The sequence below is a fragment of the Sinocyclocheilus anshuiensis genome, unplaced genomic scaffold (genome assembly GCF_001515605.1).
Source record: "Sinocyclocheilus anshuiensis isolate Anshui unplaced genomic scaffold, SAMN03320099.WGS_v1.1 scaffold261, whole genome shotgun sequence".
NCBI classification, from domain to species: domain Eukaryota; kingdom Metazoa; phylum Chordata; class Actinopteri; order Cypriniformes; family Cyprinidae; genus Sinocyclocheilus; species Sinocyclocheilus anshuiensis.
In genome coordinates, this window is record NW_015536515.1 from 336,632 (window position 1) to 356,455 (window position 19,824).

Consider the following 19,824-nt stretch of genomic DNA (forward strand, 5'->3'; position numbering starts at 1 on the left):
GAAAATATCTGAGAGAGGATGGACTGAGAATCTAGACCTTCTGTTATAAGCCTAATCACACTCTGGAGGTCAAAAGTTAACTGCCCCTACTGCGTGACCTCCCTTTGTTCTATGGAATGAGACAAGATGGAGAATGTCCCTCTTTTCTGTCTATTTTTTTTTTTTTTTTTTTTTTTAATAAAAATAAGAACAAAGGTGTAAATTACAAACAACAGTTTGTAACAATGATACAAATAAAGCAAAGTGTGCTTTCAGCTTTTCAGGTAGGTTTAGTATTCAATTATAACATACTACAGAAATATGTATACATATTTATATTACACAGACTGATATACACACATTATTTATATATATATAACTGGAATTAAAACTTACTCAGGTGTCGTTCTCTTTCCTCTAAATGTAGCTTCATGTCCGGCCAGAAGAATAGATTCCAGAATGATTTTAGTTGCACTGCCTCCTTTCATCCGGGACGATCCGCTGATGGCCTCAGCCTATAAGGAGAGACCAGAAGTGCAACAACAGCATCATTACTGCTTATGATGGCTGGATACTCCTTAAACATTAGTAAGAAAACTCATTTTTACGTTTTCGATACTATGATAGAGTGTCCTGGGTACTTGCCAGTGGTTACAAGGGTGCTTACTAAGGTGTTCAGAGCGGTTGGTAGTGTGTTGCATGTGCACAGATGTGTTTATGTCTATGCAATGTATCATACCCCCAATACAGGATTTAGGACAAATGCTTTCTTATGTCTCTGCTCTGCAGCCATCCTCTCTGCAACGTCTTTAAAGTGAAAGGAACAGTCCTGCATTGGTTCTCTCCTGTCAGGAGGGCAAGAATGTCACCATCTACTGTTGTTACTGTTCACTTCAAATATGATATGCAAATATGAGAGCTTGTAATATGCAGAAAGGCATTGTATGCACTCAGTAGGTCTACCTCGCCATATGTACAGGATTGAATCCCAGAAGCACTGGAGTAAAGACGTCTAAGTGCTTCAGACAAAAATCCAGTTGCCCAGCAACAAACGGTGCCTTTGACACAGAACAACATCATGAAGCGCATTCACAGACGGCTTTGATAAAGGCTCACGTTAATGTTACCTACATACTGTACATCTGAAAGAAATCAAATAAAAATGGCAGACCTTTCCTACCGTACACTCAAACAGTTAAAAAAGCTGTCACTGGGGTAGTACCCTTTCAAAAGGTACACTTTTGTACCTTATGGTGCCTTTTAGTACCTTCAATGTACCTTCATATTTGTACATATTAGTACCTTTTGAAAGGGTACCATCCCAGTGAAAGCTTTTGAGGCTATTTTCAGTGGTCAAAATATCATCAATCACATTTGTTATTATTTATGAAGTAAAAAATGGGGACAATACATTATTGTATGTTTTAGTTTTTTGTATTATTGTGTTTGTAGGTTTAAACTGGCCCTAACTGGTTTTAATAGAATTAATCGAATATCACATTATGAAAAATAGTAAACAGTAGCCATTGTAAATAGGAAACAGATCAAAATAGTACTATATTATAACAAAATTATTTATAACAAAACTAAAATTAAAAATGAGAACTTAGAAATAAAATGTTAAAATTTTTATTTCAATTATTATTCTTTTTTTTAATTATTTTATTGAACAAATATTTGTAACATTTTCTAATTGTATTTAATATTTTCATTTTCACAAACTGACTATCCTGCATTAATTCAAATTGTTAATTTTCTTTTTTAATGTTATTTTATGTATGTTTTTGCTTTTGGAGGCTTTGTTGGTCCAATTTTTTTTTTTTTTTTGTATGTGAAATTTGAAATTTTTAATGTAAAATGTGAAGTTTTGAATGTAAAAAACCAGGACTGTTCTTGGAAAACTGGGACGTCTGGTCACACGTCTGGATGTTTAGTTAAAATTCACTAAATTAATCTACAAATGAGAAGAGTTTATTTAAAATTTCTATTGTCACGACTTTTGTCCTTTACTATTGATTGAATAATGCGATTTGAAAAAAAGACAATAGTATCATTCATACCGACATGCCACAGGATATTCCAATGAACAGAACATGCTTCTTTCCTGCACAAATCTGTTAGTGGAAAAAGAAAAATATGTTTAAAATAAGTCAAGCTCTATGAATGTTCTTTAGATAGTGTTTTTGGTAAAAAAAAAAGCAACATTATTAATATCGTTACTCAAATATCTACATTTCTAAAGGTTCTTTAGCTCACTTATTTTTCTAATTGATTAGACTTGATTTTCAAATGATAAAATAGGTGGAAATGGATGAGACATGGGGTGAGAAATATTGACTTGGGCCTATAAGCAGCAACATAGCAAGCACATAGCCATGTGTTAAAAAAAAACTAAAAACCTTTGGAACACTTTAGTAATCACATAGCAGCAACCTGTCAACTGCCCAGAACTCTCTGGTACTGTGGTGTTGAGCACAGGTGCCGTTCACATGTTCTTCTGAAAATGTCAAAGAATAGCCTGTTGTCTCTGCTTAGGATGGTGAACTCTTTGTTCTTGCATTCACCTTGTCCAGTGTGCGAGCTCCCAGCGCCGGGTCGTCCTCTGGAGCCTCCTGTGATGTCAGCAGGGCCCTTTAAAAACAGAGTCCTGAAATACTGCAGTGTCACACTGGAGTCTCATCTTATGCATCAAACAGACAGACTGTTTATTCACCTGTCACCTCCAGCTATGATGTACGAACAGATCTGTTTCTGTTTTTGGGCTTTCAACATCTCATTAAAGGATGTCTGAAGTATGAATGACAAATTTAAAGAAGAAATTGAACAGTCATGAAGAACACAGTGGGGGAGAACAGATAAATACACTGTAAATATTCAGTAGTTTCTCATTTAATTTTTTTAATTCAAACTGCTATTATTTATTTATTATAATTAATTAATTATTAAATCTTTCTTAAACTCTATACCACCAAAAGAAATGCAATACGGCCTGATGTTCCACAGCCACTTAATACAATCAAACTCTCCTCTGGGTCCTGCAGAAACAATTATGATGTTTTTAACATTTTGACATTTTTCAAGAACATTTATAAAAATTAATTAAAATAAATTTTAATTAATTAATTTATTTATTTTTTACTAAAAAATACTTATGATTCTAAATTATATATATATAATCATTAAATTAATCATTAATCATTCAATTAAATAATCACTAAATAATAAAAGAATTAATTATATATATATTCATATTCAATATTCTGTTCTATAATTGTAAAGCACTACTCTATTCTATTATGGTATATCAGTATTCTATTATGATGACTAGTCAACGCAGTATTCTATTCCTTTCTATGGTATAATCTGTAGTCAACACAGTATTCTATTGTATTCTGGTATGATCAGTAGTCAAAGCAGTATTCTATTATTTTCTACTCTATTCTATTCTGTTCTATAATTGTAAAGCAGTATTCTATTCTATTATGGTATATCAGTATTCTGTTATGATCATTTGTCAAAGCCATATTCTATTCTATTTTTTTATTATGGTATATCAGTATTCTGTTATGATCAGTAATCAAAGCAGTATCCTATTCTATTCTGTTCTATTCTATGGTATAATCTGTAGTCAAAACAGTATTCTATTCTATTGCATTCTATTCTGTCCCATGGTATAATCTGCAATCAAAACAGTATTATATTCTATTATGGTATGAACAGTAGTAAAAACAGTATTCTGTTCTACTCTATTCTATTCTGTTCTATAATTGTAAAGCAGTATTCTATTCTATTATGGTATATCAGTATTCTGTTATGATCATTTGTCAAAGCCATATTCTATTCTATTTTTTTATTATGGTATATCAGTATTCTGTTATGATCAGTAATCAAAGCAGTATCCTATTCTATTCTGTTCTATTCTATGGTATAATCTGTAGTCAAAACAGTATTCTATTCTATTGCATTCTATTCTGTCCCATGGTATAATCTGCAATCAAAACAGTATTCTATTCTATTATGGTATGAACAGTAGTAAAAACAGTATTCTGTTCTACTCTATTATATTTTTTTCATATCAGTATTCTGTTATAATATCAGTATTCTGTTCTATTCTACTCTATTCTGTTATATCAATATTCTATTATGGTATAATCATATTCTATTCTGTTATGCTATATCAGTATTCTATTGTGGTATGAACAGTAGTCAAAGCAGTATTCTATTATATTTCTACTCTATTCTGTTATGTTATATCGGCATTCTTTTATGGTATGATCAGTAGTCAAATCAGTGTTCTATTCGACTCTATTATGTTATATCAGTATTCTACTATGTATGATCAGCAGTCAAAGATATATTCTGTTCTGTTCTGTTCTGTTTCATTCTATTATGATATATTCAGTACTGTGTATATTAGCATTATTTATTTATTTTTTATTTCAAATAGCTTTTTTATCTAATTATTTTATTCATATTATTCTTGGATTTTTATTAATATTTTTGGTTGTATTCCATTTGATCAGAAATTCTTGTGTATTCTTAACATAATATTAATATCCCAGTAGACTATTCTATTAAAGTTAATCTAAAATATATAGTTTGTTACATTGGATTGTCACTAATTTTGACCAAATGAGTTACACTTATACCTTAAAGAGAATAATTACGATTTAAATTAATTTGCATAATTTCCCAGCAGAGTGAATCAGCCTTGTCTGTTTTATCTAGTTATTAATTATTCAAAATATTCTTAGATTATTTTGAGTGTATTCTGTTCTATCTGAAATAACATGTATTCTTAATATAATATTTAGTATTCCTTTAAGTAACAAATTCTATTCTGTTGTATTTAATTACACTATATTCACACATCTTGTCTAATGTGAAACTCTAAAGTATTTTGAATATTATAGCAGTACACTATATAAATTAAATAGATATGTGTTCTGATGTGTGATTTATTTTATTTCCATTCTTCCCACAGTTCTGTTCTGTTCTATGCCTATGTCTCTCATGATGTTTGCAGTGGACTATCGGTGTGCAAGTTTGAATGGCGCCATAAATCGCGTCCAGCAGAGCTGGTGAGGGTGTTTTTGGAGAGGTGGCGGCTGCTCCGCATTCATGCCGGTGCAGGTTCGTGCGTCATGCGGCTATAGAAGGTGAATGAGTGACTGCTGAGAATCAATCAGTAACTGGCCACCTGTGGGTCATGTGCCCGCGATGCAGCGCCGCTGATTGATTGGTATTCTTAAAGCGTACACGAGCACATAAAGTGAGGAAGGCGAGCGCGAGCTATGCGATGGACGCCGTGCGTTTACGCGTTACATTAGACGCGCGGCGAGCGGATGAAACTGGTGGCGAGGCTGACGTTCCTTTGTAGTATAGATGAAAGGACGTCAAAAGTGTGCTTTCTGCAGCTCTCAAAACACTAAAGATCACCGCGAAAGGAAGCGTTTTCCTCGCTCTTTGCGGATTGGGATGGCAACAGATTGAGGCGCATTGGACATCAGACTGCGAGGATGCTGAGGATGATGCTGGCTTAGATTGTTTATCATCTTCGTGATCACAATGTATACGTGTTGCAAACAGATGCGTTGTGGATAATCCTGTAATAGCTGGAGGAATGTTTAGTTCAGGTTACTTTTCCGTGGAAATCGGCGTCGCACATCTGGATTAACTCTTAAGGAAGATATGATTCACCTAGTCACATGTATGAGCCTCGTCCTGTCTCTGTTTGGATGCCACATCTGCTCTGCAGGGGCGAGTAAGTCAACTTATTTTCCTTCTGTGTCATACAGTTTGACTAATAAAAAAGATCAAATGCAGAGTCTATCTCTTTATACTTGTTGGTCACCATGACTACAGTCAAGCATTAGAGAAGGCTGTGTTAATGCTTTCAGTGTTTTTATTATAAGCTCTCCGGGAGCCATGCAGCGGAGGAAGACATTAAGGAAATTGCTTTTACTCTGTTAGTGTTGTCTTTGATTTAATGGCTCAACAGAGCATGTCAAATCATGACATTTAAGTGCCAGATGTATTATATGTTCAAAATGGAAATATGGTCTCAAACTACTGCGTTGGTGTATTAAACACCATGATTTCATTATATTACTTTGATTAATCTATTATCTTTGTTACTTAACGAATGAATTACTGTCATATATGAAGATTTATGCATTTTGCACACCCTTCAATGCACTAACAGTAATTTAAACTACTGTCAAACCTGTAATTACATCGAACTCCACAGTTAATTTGAAAGACTGGCATCTCTCTCAGTGCACTTATTCTTAATAAGCCAGTTTTATCAGAAACCATACACAATGATGTGTTCACTTAGCATTGACCTTGGCATGTTACAAAGAGCTGAATTTCTCTTTTGTTGGCAAATACCAGGATAAAAGGATGAGCGCCGTTACTCCTCCTTCTGACACAATGTTTGCTTTTTTGCTGAGCTCTGTGAATGTGTTTGATCCTGAAATACTGGCTCAGTTGCCCTGCCAGGCCAGACTTTGTGCTCTCCTTGGGGACTAAATTATTTGCAAGGGGGTGTTTAGCTTTGAAATGGACACATAGATTGGGTTTAGGGTACTGCTGACATTTTGAACCATATTTACTGTACATAACTGTACTAAAAGTTTTATTTTATTTTTAATCTTAGACTATATTTGTACATGTTTTCAATATGCACTTTATTTTTTTAAAACCTATTATTTACAAAAAATTTGCTAATGTGCATATTCACAAGATGTTAACCTTTCTGTTGATTATCAGCAAGTCATTTTGCTACTGCATGCAGTATTAATAAAGAGAAGGTTGGTGTAGACTGTTTTGTGCATAGGTCAGTCCTCTTGGTAGCTGAATTGTATTTTATCTACCTCTTGAAGTAAGATATGCCAATATGAGCTTTGGGTAGAAAGCATACTTAAGAAAATAAAGATGTCAGCTGAATAAAATAAAATAAAAAAGCTGTTGGTAACTTAACAGGGATCCAGGTCCAAGCATGTATGTCCTGTGTGTGTGTATATTTTATATATATATACAGTGGGTACGGAAAGTATTCAGACCCCCTTAAATTTTTCACTCTTTGTTATATTGCAGCCATTTGCTAAAATCATTTGTTAATTTTTTTTCCTCATTAATGTACACACAGCACCCCATATTGACAGAAAAACACAGAATCGTTGACATAAGGGGGTCTGAATACTTTCCGTACCCACTGTATATATATATACACTTTGTGTGGTTTTATATTGATAAGATTTTTCGCTATGTTGTATAATTGTTAGATCATGTCATTATTTATTTCTATAGTGTGTTTCACAATACAGATGGTTTCAAAGCAGATTTACAGTTATATTGTAGCAGAAGGTCATACTGTTGTGTTTATAATGTCTTTAAATTCCTCCTGAACAGATTCATAAAAAAAGCATGGTTAAAAGTGCCTTAATGCATTTCTATTTATCCTCTCTAGACCGTTTAAATAATTATTTTTATATTAAGAATATGTTGTTGTGTGTTGGTTAAAAACCAAAAGCCCTTTTCTGTCAAACCGATTTTTCACGCTGGCGCAAAAAGTCAGAGATTTGGCAAAGAAGAGTTTACCACTAATTTTGACCAACTGAGTCACGCTGATCCCATTAAAATAATTAAAATTAGAATTCATTTGCATAATATCCCAGCAGAGTGAATCGGCTAAATACAGAAGTGTTGCATATTTATGAAATGCATTATTGTAGTTGTTCTTTGAGCCGATGTCAGGTTGGCCCTTGGATGTCTTGGGGAAATGAAGACCGAAAAACAACTAAAGCATCTGAAAATACCTCACAAACATCGTCCTTTTGCATGCAACAGTTCATCTTTTCAAACATGATGTTTATGGAGCCTGAGTTTTTCATTGAATAGTTCAGTCTTTATTTCAGTTGTATATGTTTGAGTGCATCGGGGGGTTGTGCTAATAAATGATTCATGCTGGTGATTTGTGCTTCACAGACCGCCCTGCTGCTCCTGTCAATGTCTCTGTTACTCACCTGCGGGCAGATTCGGCCACCGTGTCCTGGAATATTCCGGAGGGAGAGACCGTAATTGGCTTTGCCATCTCACAGCAGGTCAAAGTTATTACAATGAGATGCAGCCCTGGGGCGTTATTATAATAGCAGAAGTCTGACATTTAATATCAGCAATAAATTTACCCTCTGATGAATCTTCATGTGCTTTGACTTCAACGAACGTGTGTGTGCATGTGTGCGTGTGTGCGTGTGTGTGTGTGTGTGTGTGGGTGTGTGTGTTTTAGCGTCAGGACGGGTTGATGCAACGTTTCATTCGTGAGGTGAACACGACCAGTCGTGCTTGTATACTTTGGGATCTGGATGAAGACATGGATTATATTATCCAGGTCCAGTCCATCGGACTCTATGGAGAGAGTCTGGCCAGCAAAAAGATTCACTTCAGGACGCTTAAAAAGTCTGAACATATTCAATCCACCATGATGGATCAGGGTAAACATGTCTGTTGGTTATTTTTTTTATTGGATCGTATACAGCATTAGTACAGTATCATTCATTTAATAAAGTACATTTCACATTTTTATTGTGAAATATCACTTTAACATGGAAACCCATTTCTGCCACGGGTGGGGGGGGGAAATGAAAAGGGTAATTGCAACTTTTGTCTCACAATTCTGATTTTTATTCTTGCCGTTCTGAGTTTATATATCAAAATTCAGACTTTGTTTTTCACAATTCTAATTCTCACAGTTCCGAGTTTGTCACAATTCTGAATTTCTATCTTGCAATTTACTTTTTTTTTTCTCTGAATTCTGAGTTTACATCTCACAATTGTTTTTGTTTGTTTCTGCCACAGAATAAAAAACAACAAAGGTAATTGCAACTATTTATCTCATAATTCTGACTACTTTTTGTTCAGAACTGAAGTCGGAATTATGAGATATAAACAGAATTGCAAATTGCAAGAATTGCAAAAAAAAAAAAATCTGATTTGTGAAATTAAAAATCTTTTTTTTTTCTGTGGCAGAAACAGGCTTCCATACTTTAAGAAGTCAATTAAATGATTCGACCACCGAAAACTCATGAAATCAAACACTTTGGTGGCTCAGAAAACCCAAACTCAGCAAAAATATGCAATTTGGTTCACTTGCTGATATTTATATGGCCAAAAAGTAAGATGACGTTCTTATAGTGTGTAATGTAAATCAATGATTAGTGTTTTGATTAATTATCCTATTAAACGGGAAGTTTTTGTGCAGCTCAAAGCTAACAGCCATGATCTGTTTCGTGAGTTTTTAATAAGTAACATCATTATTAATTCTCTTCAATCCTCTAACATGTTGTTGTCTTGTTTACCTGATCAGATGACCCTGCAGTTGAGGGTTTAGACCTTTCCAGACACCTGCAGACTGGAGAGATACTGATCATTATGACTGTACTGCTAATGTGGGCAGGTAAAGGGTGTTGTGTTGGATTTAGTTACACATAATCATGATGAACAAGAAATATTCTGGTTGCAATGATATTCATGATATTGATTGCAAAAAAAAGGAAATAATTTTGACTTGTCCTTCCTCCTGTAAAGCCTGACATATAAAATAATAGTCAGAAAAATATATATATTTTTTTTTTTAAATGTAACCGTTTATAGAACCTTTAGGCAAAATAAACCGTATATGTGACCCTGGACCACAAAACCAGTCATAAGGGTCAATTTTTCAAAATTAAGATTTATACATCATTTGAAAGCTGAATAAATAAGCTTTCCATTGATGTATGGTTTGTTAGGATAGGACAAAGTTGCTGAGATACAACTATTTGAAAATCTGGAATCTGAGGGTGCAAAAAAAATCCAAATATTGAGAAAATCGCCTTTAAAGTTGTTCAAATGAAATTCTTAGCAATGCATATTACTAATCAAAAATGATGTTTTAATATATTTACGGTAGGAAGTTTACAAAATATCTTCATGGAACATTATCTTTACTTAATATCCTAATGATTTTTGGCATAAAAGAAAAATCGATCATTTTGACCCATACAATGTATTTTTGGCTGTTGCTACAAATATACCCCAGCGACTTAAGACTGGTTTAGTGCTCCAGGGTCACATATATAAAAAAAGTTTGCATATAAGTTTTTTTGAGTATGAGTTATACGAGTCTCACATCAGAGAATATGGAGCTGTGCACGTGTATGATAAAATATGTATGGATCATCAGGTAAACCTTACACCGCAAAAAGCCATGTGAACCATGATCGGAAGGAGGATGTTTTTACAATTATACATGCTAAAAAAAGAATAAGCTATCAATCAGATGACAGAAGGCATGCAGGGGACCGGTTTTTCAGCAAAGTTTTGATCGTGCTGATAATTTAGAGACCTTAATACAAATATGATGCAGTAGGGTTTTGAATGCAGAGTTTCCATTTATCAGAGCTGTAACATTCTTTTAAACTTCTCAGATCTGCATTCAATACATTTTGGCATCATTGAAATATTTTCCTAAAGTTGCAGAATGCTAGGCCTACCTTGTTGATTTTACGATGACCTTAAGAAAACGTTCTCCTTTCAAACTCAATTGGGATGGCTAGATGGATGATAGTGTGTTGTTTTAATTAAACATATCAGATCTGCGTCCCGTAATCAAGCTGATCTCGGTCTCGCTGCAGCTGTGATCGTGCTCTTCTGTAAGCAGTACGATATCATCAAAGACAACGACTCCAACAACCACAGTAAAGAGAAGAGCAAGCCACTGTCCGGCCAGAGCACTCCAGAGTATCATAACGGAGGCCTGCTGGGCAGCAAGGTGAGAACTTCACCACTGATCACATATGAGCACGCTTTTTATACATTCAGCAAATATTTATCAAATAAATATATATATATATATGTGTATGTGTATATATGTATGTATATCAAATAAAATTGTGTTGCATTTGAATTCAGATTTATGTAAATATGTCTTCACTCTTAGTAGCCTGATCAAATAGTCAAACAGAGATGTTAAAAATCACACTTCATATTACTTTTGGTTGATTTGTCACTTTGGAAATGTAAGGTTAAATGTGACCTTGGACCACAGAACCTCTTAAGTCGCTGGGGTATATTTGTAGCAATAGCCAAAAATACATTGTATGGGTCAAAATTATTGATTTTTCTTTTTAACCTTATGACTGGTTTTGTGGTCCAGGGTCACAAATAACGAAGTCTATAATTCCATGATATACATTCTCATTCTCCAGAATACACAATCTAAAATATTTGATTTTGTCAGAATATATGGCTACTTTGTTAACAGGCTGTACTTTATGTCTGCATATTGCATATTACATTGCGGTACAAAGTATTGTATACTGCATGATTTTAAAAATGCAGTAGGTTCTGTATTCTGTATATACAGAAAATTTGGTAACGCTTTACAATTATGTCCCATTAGTTAATGCATTAACTAACATTTACTCTACAATTTGTTACAGTATTTATTCATCTTTGTTAACGTTAATGAATGTAAATAAAGTTAATAATAATATTATGCTTTGTTGTTAGCTCATTCTCGTTAGCTCAGGTACATTAAATAATATTAACATATAAAACTTTTGATTTTAAACCATTAACAAATACAACTTTTGATTTTGATAATATATTAGTAAACATTAACTAAGATTATTAAATGCTTTAGAAGTATTCTTCATTCTTAGTTAGTGCATGTTAACTTCTGTGCTTGACTAATGTTAATAAATGGAACCTTACTATAAAGTGTTACCAAAAATTGCTTTAAAAAGATGTTTTATTGTTAGTTAATGTTAACTAGTGTAGCTAACTAATCTTAGCAAATGGAACTTTATTGCAAAGTATTACTGAAAATTGCTTTAGAAGTATTTTAATTGTTAGTTAATGCTTACTAATATAGTTACCGTATTACCAAATAATTTTTCTTCTGAAATATTTTTTGTTTATTCATGTTAAACTAATGTAGAATACGGTGAAGTAAAATCCTGCCTCAGAATGATAGTTTTCTCTTCTCTTCTTTCATTCTTAACTCTGACTATTTTACTCTTTTGTAGTTCCAAAGGACATCATCCTCTGTCAGCATCATCAAGGTTTAACCACAGCATCATCACGGATCCTGGTCTGTCAGACCTGTCGGCGGATATCAGCTCTTCTGATATTCAAGCGGTAAAGGCAATAGTAACGTGAACCTCTCAGCTCCCTCAGCCACATCGGGAATTGTAAGGTAGTATACGGGCATTCGGTAGTACAGTATACTCCAATAAACAACAATGCCCTGGACAATGAACATACTGTAATTCTTTGACTAATACATCAACTGTAATCATGGAAGGAGCTATCGGTGCTACGAATATGATTGTGAAAACACGTGTGTGTCTGTGTGTGTGGTGTGTGTGTGTGTGTGTGTGTGTGTGCGTGCGTGCTTTTGTGACAAATGAGGACATAAATTTGTATAATGACAAGGGTATGACATAGGTATTACAAGGAGAAGGTGACTTTTCAGGACATTACCCCATGTCCCCACTTTTCAATGGAGAGTCCCCACAAGGATAGCTGACCAGACGTGTGTGTGTACGTGTGGACTAATAATTGTAACAAATGTGGCATTTCTCATTAATACGTGTAAATTGACAATAAATTCATCATCAGCCACAGAAGTGGCCTTAAAATATTTATTATTAAATTCTAACCGCAGTGAACAGTATAACATTGGCTTGTTTTATGTTTTTATTAAGTATTAACACCGTTAATAATTGTTTCACACCCATGTAGAGTTGATTGTTGACTGTTCAACAGTGAGGTTTACAGCAGATCCAGTGCAGGAGTGTGCGTGTTCATAAGAAATGGTTTTGTGTGTGCATTTCTATGCCAAACTAGTTAAAGTTTCTATTTTGAGCTTGTAAATTGAGTTAGTAAAACCATACATCTACCCTGGTATTGTAATGTGCATAGTTCAGAAAATAATACTTATTTTATTGTTATATATTTTTTTATTTGTTCTCTAATTGAGAAGTTTTGATCAAGTTATATATATATATATATATATATTAGTAAATTAGCTACACATAGCTGTAGTTTTGGGCAATAGATAAAGAATGTAGTTTATAAACTGGATTTCATTGCAAAACTTAGAAGGGAAGTTTGTTAATATTCTTGTTCTCAATCCTGCTTTCCAATAAATGGAAAATTAAAAACCATGAGCTTTGTCTGTTTGTTTGTTTGTTTGTTTGTTTGTTTGTGTGTCTATTTATTCTTATTTATTCATTTATTGAGAGGCAGAAGAATCATTTTATATTATATCATCGTAAGTATGATAAAAAATATAATCCATGAGGAGATTTTTTTTTTAGTGTTTAGGAAATTATATCAAAAATGTATCTGTGTGTGTATAAATATATGCACATATACAGTACGTATGACTAATCTACAATATTTAATATAATCCATCATGACGTTTTTGAACTTTTAATAAGAAATGATACAATAATTCAAATTAAGTTTTCATTTTTTGATCCCAATTTTCAATAAATGGAAAAGAATTAACTTTGTCTGTGTATTCTTTTAGAGAGGCAGAAATATTATATTATAACTTGAAAATACTTGAAGAAAAAAATTGATATAAATTAGTGCTGTCAAACGATTAATCGCGAATAATCACATCCAAAATAAAAGTTTTTGTTTACATAATATATGTGTGTGTACTGTGTACATTTATTATGTATAGGCTATATAAATACACATGCATGTATATATTTAAGAAAATATTTACATGCATGTATATTCTTATACTTTATATTATTTATAAATATATTTAATATATAAACATATATGTTTTTTAAATATATACATGCATGTGTGTGTGTATTTATATATACATACATATACACAGTACACACATATATTCTGTAAACAAAAACGTTTATTTTGAATGCGATTAATCGCGATTAATTGTTTGACAGCACTAATATAAATGCATATAATATGTAAAGGCTTTTTTGACGTTTTAAGTGTTTAAGAAATTATTATAGATCGATAGATCGGGATAGATGGATAGATTAGAGCGCTGCTGTACTCGGACTGTCCAGTAGGGGTCGCTGTTTCCTTGTTTCACGCTGAACTCTTTCAATCACTTCCTGTGCTGCACATTCCCATCACAACAACTCCAGCAGCAATGAAACTTGCACACTTTCACTTCTTCAACACATGGAGACACTTTACAGGGATAAAAATCCACATGGACGAATAATTCTTCATGGAGAGACGCTGATATTCCCGCTGCTGGCTGTCCGGAGGTTATAAACACTGGACTTTTATTGCATCTTCTCTTTTTGGGCTAGCTAGTCGTGCTAGTTAGCCTTCGACTGATAACACAAATTATATCCAAAATATCTTAATTTTTTCATTGATGTGGATTAATAACAGACTCGAGACGCCAGTGTCGCAATGTAAACGTCATATAATCGTATATGACAGCGTTTCTGCAGTTTTGTCTATGAATTATGTATGTAGTTTAATATTAACTCACGCTAACTGAAATCATAACAGGGCAATTTCAGTTGTTTGGATGTTTGGATATGATTTTTGGAGATACACAGTATTAAACGTGTTTAGTTCGGGGTTTGAGGAACTCTTTGTTCGGGAGAGGAAGAGGAAAATGAGGAAGAGGAAGATGATGGTGATGAAGATCAGCTCAACAGCGAACTGCTGATTATAAACAGACACATTCAGAAAAATGCCTAGAAGAAAACAGTCGAACCCACAGCCTGTCAAATGTAAGTCTGGATTTCTATCTCACCTGAATTCACTTCAGTTCAGTTTGACTGTTGAAATCAGTGTGATTGTATTTACTTCTGTTGATAGTTATTAATTAAAGCGTAAAAATGGCATCACATTCAGTCTGTCTCTAGTTATTTGATGAGCTCATTCAGACATTTCTGGCTTTTTTAGTTCCTCTTGCGCTCCTACAGCTTGATCTTATTTTCTGCTGGTGAAAATCAGCAGTGTATATTTAATATTTAGAAAACTTTCCACCCCAGAGCCTGTCAAATGTAGGTTTTGCAGATCTCCTGATTTCTATCTCTGTAGCTGTACTAGATTTGACAGTGTCTTCTGCTTTGTTGCAATAAAACTCCTGCTCTTCATGTATGTCATAATTTCACTGTTGAAATAAGTGTTAAGAAAATGGGCAAATATCAGTGTCTGATGTAAATATCAATATATTTCAGGGACTAGTCATTTTGAGACTATTCACATGACTGATTATGACTAATCTTTATTTCAGTTATGAATAGTCAAAACAAAAGCATTATATTAACAGTAGCTAATATTTTTAATAATATATATGATTTTGTACTAATAACATATTATATATATATACAACATACACACACACACACGAATATACATAGATATATACATATTTGAGGCAATATTATTTACATGGCCAATTATGACATTAGTCATTAGTCCAATTTTAAATAGTTGAAAGCATTATTATTATTACTACTACTAATAATAACAACAATAATAATAAATACTATTTTTAATATTAATAAATAAAAATGTGGTCCCTTTGTACATTAGATGTCTTTAACTACTTATGTCTAAAGAATTAATAATAATAATAATAATAAATAATTTATAAAAAATGTATAACAAATAATTGACTGTCTGTCTGTGTGTATCTCTCTCTTTTGTAGTGATATATTTTGTTTTTAAGTCATGTCCTTCGCTGTAAAAAATGAACGTGAATTTAACGGTAAAAGACTGTAAAAATGCTACAGTAAAAACCTGTTAAATGGTTAACGGTAAATTCCCCTACTATATACGGTGAAAAACTGTATTGGACATTAATTGTACGGTAGTATACCGTTTTTGGAAGTGAAAAAGACCGTATAATTTACAGTGAATAACCGTAAATTGACATTCCCAGAATTCAATGTTACATTTCAAATTTGATGTTTTTTTGTTGAAATAACTGTTTCTTCTTAGTTTCTTCTTATCAGTTTTGTATATTAGGGTTGTGTGTTACACCTAATGTTGTTAAATGAATGTTTATTGCATTATTTCAGTTTCATGTGTGTTACCATGATGGTGTTTGGTGTTTGTGTGAATGACGCTGTGCATCTTCTATATATGTTATTATTTAAAAGCTGCTTATGATGGGCTTTGGTTCATCGTGTGACTTTCTCATCACCTCCTGCATTTGGTGGTTATCAGTGTATTACAAAGGTACAAAACAGATTTCAGTACTTCAATAGGTTGGTATATTAACATTATATCAGTTAATGAAATTACGGTATTTAACTGTAAATCTAAGTTAAAACCGTAAAACCTAAAACGTTGCTACCGTATTTTTTACGGTAATATTCCAGCAACCACAGCTGCCGGTTTTTTACTGTAAATTTTACAGATTTTTTTTTTTACAGTGTTGGTTTCCGTGTTTTTTTTTTCTTTACTGATTTAATTTTTTTCCCCACTGTATTTTCACTCCATTAAATTGATTTTTGCGGCACTTTATTGTTGAAATAATGTCTGTGTCCATTTCTGTCAAAATTAATATTGCAGATCATGTGGTTTTTGTTGAACAAACACAAGTCTAACCGTTCCTTTAGTTTGAAAACAGCTCTTTTTAGTTCCTCTAGAGCAGGGGTGTCAAACTCAGTTCCTGGAGGGCCGGAGCCCTGCAGAGTTTTATTCCAAACCTGCTCCAACACGCATACCATGAAGTTTACAAATAAGCCTGAAGGACTTGATTAGTTGGATCAGGTGTGTTTAATCTAAACTCTGCAAGGCTCCGGCCCTCCAGGAATTGAGTTTGACACTCCTGCTCTAGAGCTTTTATATTAGATCTAAAGGAAATAGTTTGAGTTTCCAAAGCCCTTGTTTAATGTTGAGTTACGTGTCTTTAAGAATCAGCTCTATCTCAGTGAACACATATCGGTTTTCCCCTCTTCTGTCGTCATTCTTTCCTCACTGCGTTTCCTCAGGACAGACCCCTGTTCCTGCCGCGGGACCCATCTCTGACCCGACTGCCTCCGTTTATCTGCCATCTCTCCACTGTTCCTTCCTCCTCCATTCATTCCTGGCATATTTTTTTCCTCATTCCAGAGCTCCAGTGCTGATAACCGTCAGTCTTATCACTGTATGAGTCTCTCATACCCATTTAGTGGATATGACTGACTGAGAATCATGTACAGATAAGCTACATCTAAGGCTTCTTCTAGAATGTGTAATATCCATACAATTCATTAGTATGATCAGATAATGTTAAGATATAGTTTTCAGTTACCTATGGCGATATCATTAGAACAAAGAGGCCGATATATTGCTGCTATATGATGTACAATATGATTAAATGAACATTTTACACTATATTTACTCAACATGCACTCAGAAAGTTTACTAAATCCACTAAAACCTTCCATACTTCAGCCAAGCAAAATATCTAAATATGAAAATTATGTTGTTAAATGGATGGATTAATAGTTTTAATATGCTCTAAAATAATATGAGCCACTTGTTTTATAATCAAATAAATTATATTGTTACAGTTATTTTAAATGATATTATTATTATAGTGATGTTGTTTGTTTGCAGTGGGAGCTGAAGATGGGGTGGCAGTCGGCAGTCAGGAAAACCTGGTCCTGGAGAGTGACTTCCTCCTCGGACAGGAGCTGGGCTTCGGAGAAAATGACTACAGGATCGTGGGTTTTGAGAGGGACTCGGGTCAGTGATATGGAATATGAGATTGCTTTAAGCCAGCTTACAATTATTTTGCTATACTGTTCCATACTTCAGCCAAGCATTTGCCAAATGAACAAGTCTAAATGTAAAAATAATATTTATGCTAGTTATTAAATGGATAGATAATGTTAATAGGCTTTAAAAATGGGATGAAACACTTTCTAAGCTGTTGTAGAATAACTGTTATAAAAAACACTTTACTAATTAAACTTTGTGAGCCTTGTTTTATAGTAGTAATAATAATAATCATTATTCTTAATATTATTATTATCATTATTCTTAATAATAATAATAATTATTAAGAATGATTATAATAATAAGGATGGTTATATAATTAATATAATACTATAATACTAAAATAATCTGTTGTAAAATAGCTAATACAAAAACACTTTCCTTATGAAACTTTTTTAAAGCCTTGTTTTATATAAATAATAATGATAATAATGACAGTAATAAAAGTTATTATTATTAATAATATTAATATAATAAATATATTATAATATTGTATCGCTAGTGATAATAATAATAGTAATAGCTAGTTATAACATTATTATTATTTTAGTATTATTATTAGCAATGACAATACAAATAATAGTTATTATTATTAATAATAATGATAGTAAAAGTAATATATAATATTATATCAATAATAATAATAATAATATTAATACCATTATTGTTGTTGTTATATAATATTATATAATATTTTCAATAATAATAACAACAACTATTATTGTTGTTATTGATTTTATTTATTAAACCTTTCTATTGCTGTTGCCACAAACCCAAAAACCAACTTAAGGCCTTGCTTTACAGTGATTTTGTGATAAATGAAAACCACATTAAATTAAAAAATTAGGTTTTTGGCTTTTAGTCATGTCAGGTCATCTATATAAGTGTACTGCTAGTTGACAAAACTAACATTTAGCATTTACAGCAGTTCTCTTCTGGGAGAATAGACTAGAAATTTTGATGACCCTAATTTGTTTTTTCATCTTTGATATGTTTTGCCTCAACTTCCTATGTAAAGAAAACGGTTTTAAGTGCTGCATAACAGAGCATGTTGTGATCTCCCGATAGACTCCGTCACGGCTGACATGGGAATGCCGGTGTACGGCTTCAGCGATGAGGACTGTTCCAGCTACAACCGTCTCAGCATGGAGAGCGACTTCGAGGACCCACGAGACACGGAGAGCGAGCGGGAGGAGATGGGCCCCGACACCACGTTTGCCCCGTACCTCTCCTGCAGGCAGTGCGGCCAGCTGCTGGGCGACCCCCTGAACGGCACGCTGGACCTCGCCGGCCTCTACTGTCTCCAGTGTGGCGCCGAGGGTGGAGACGCAGACCGGCAGGACCGTCCGCTAGAGGAGGCCCATCCCACCGACACCGCACAAGGGAAGGTGAACCGAGGCAGATCCACATCTGACGGAAGCTCTTGTAAAACGTACTCCTGCAAACTGTGCAGCTTCAGCTCACGTTACTCCAACCACTTGAAGCGGCACATGAAAACACACAATGGCGAGAAGCCGTACCAGTGCCAGCAGTGCGCCTACGCCTCCGCCCAGCTGGTGAACCTGCAGCGGCATGTGCGCACGCACACGGGCGAGAAGCCGTACAAATGCGAGTTCTGCACATTCGCGTGCAACTCTCTGGGAAACCTGAAGAGGCACCAGCGCATGCACATGCAGGAGAAAGACCTCAACTGCAGCCAGTGCGACTTCTGCGCCAACAACAGCCACTCCTTAAATAAACACATGATGAGCCACAAGGAGGACAAATCAACAGCCTTAACGGAAGGTAATTGTTTAATCCACTTTAGTGTCATTCTTGATGCACGTTCCTGCTGTTATTGTGGATGATTCATCTGTGCACATTAGAGCTTCACGATGAATCGAAATAAAAACAAAACAAAATCATGGTATGCCTTTAGTGCAATTCAATCAAATCAAGCCTAGAGTATATATATATATAAAAACACATTTTGTCCAAATTTTTTTATTTAAAGCCACAATGTAAGATTTTTTTATTAAAATATCCAAAAACCACTAGAACAGTGTTATATATTTTTGCTGACTT

General features: G+C 33.8%; 3 protein-coding genes across 4 annotated transcripts in view; 2 read left to right on the forward strand and 1 right to left on the reverse strand.

Moving 5' to 3' along the window:
* The window catches only part of LOC107692378 (glucokinase regulatory protein), a 7,441-nt gene extending 4,422 nt beyond the window's left edge, over positions 1-3,019 (reverse strand). Inside the window, exons 1-7 of one of the 2 annotated variants that reach the window (XM_016491423.1) lie at positions 2,949-3,019; positions 2,693-2,766; positions 2,544-2,610; positions 2,040-2,093; positions 943-1,037; positions 719-824; positions 376-494 (exon numbers count right to left, since the gene is read on the reverse strand). In XM_016491423.1, the coding sequence (XP_016346909.1) occupies positions 376-494; positions 719-824; positions 943-1,037; positions 2,040-2,093; positions 2,544-2,610; positions 2,693-2,751 (500 nt within the window). In that variant the 5' untranslated portion in view covers positions 2,752-2,766; positions 2,949-3,019. Of the gene's footprint in view, positions 1-375; positions 495-718; positions 825-942; positions 1,038-2,039; positions 2,094-2,543; positions 2,611-2,692; positions 2,767-2,945 lie in introns of both variants that reach the window. The other variant, XM_016491415.1, reaches the window with a different exon arrangement.
* A 2,204-nt stretch (positions 3,020-5,223) lies between these two features.
* On the forward strand, positions 5,224-12,395 carry LOC107692393 (fibronectin type III domain-containing protein 4-like). The gene is made up of 6 exons (XM_016491435.1): positions 5,224-5,743; positions 7,972-8,087; positions 8,273-8,477; positions 9,350-9,439; positions 10,659-10,795; positions 12,054-12,395. Exons 1-6 carry the CDS (start codon positions 5,671-5,673, stop codon positions 12,093-12,095), a joined length of 663 nt encoding a protein of 220 aa, XP_016346921.1. The 5' UTR covers positions 5,224-5,670; the 3' UTR covers positions 12,096-12,395.
* A 1,776-nt stretch (positions 12,396-14,171) lies between these two features.
* The window catches only part of LOC107693127 (zinc finger protein 513-like), an 8,041-nt gene continuing 2,388 nt past the window's right edge, over positions 14,172-19,824 (forward strand). Inside the window, exons 1-3 of the mRNA XM_016492396.1 lie at positions 14,172-14,771; positions 17,599-17,727; positions 18,829-19,545. Of these exons, the coding sequence (XP_016347882.1) occupies positions 14,732-14,771; positions 17,599-17,727; positions 18,829-19,545 (886 nt within the window). The 5' untranslated portion in view covers positions 14,172-14,731. The remainder of the gene's footprint in view (positions 14,772-17,598; positions 17,728-18,828; positions 19,546-19,824) is intronic.

Coding starts and splice junctions, on each gene's coding strand:
- LOC107692393 (XM_016491435.1), top strand. CDS start 5,671: ATGATTCACCTAGTCACATGTATGAGCCTCGTCCTGTCTCTGTTTGGA. Junction 8,088..8,272: donor GCTTTGCCATCTCACAGCAG/GTCAAAGTTATT, acceptor TGTGTGTTTTAG/CGTCAGGACGGGTTGATGCA. Junction 8,478..9,349: donor ATCCACCATGATGGATCAGG/GTAAACATGTCT, acceptor TTACCTGATCAG/ATGACCCTGCAGTTGAGGGT.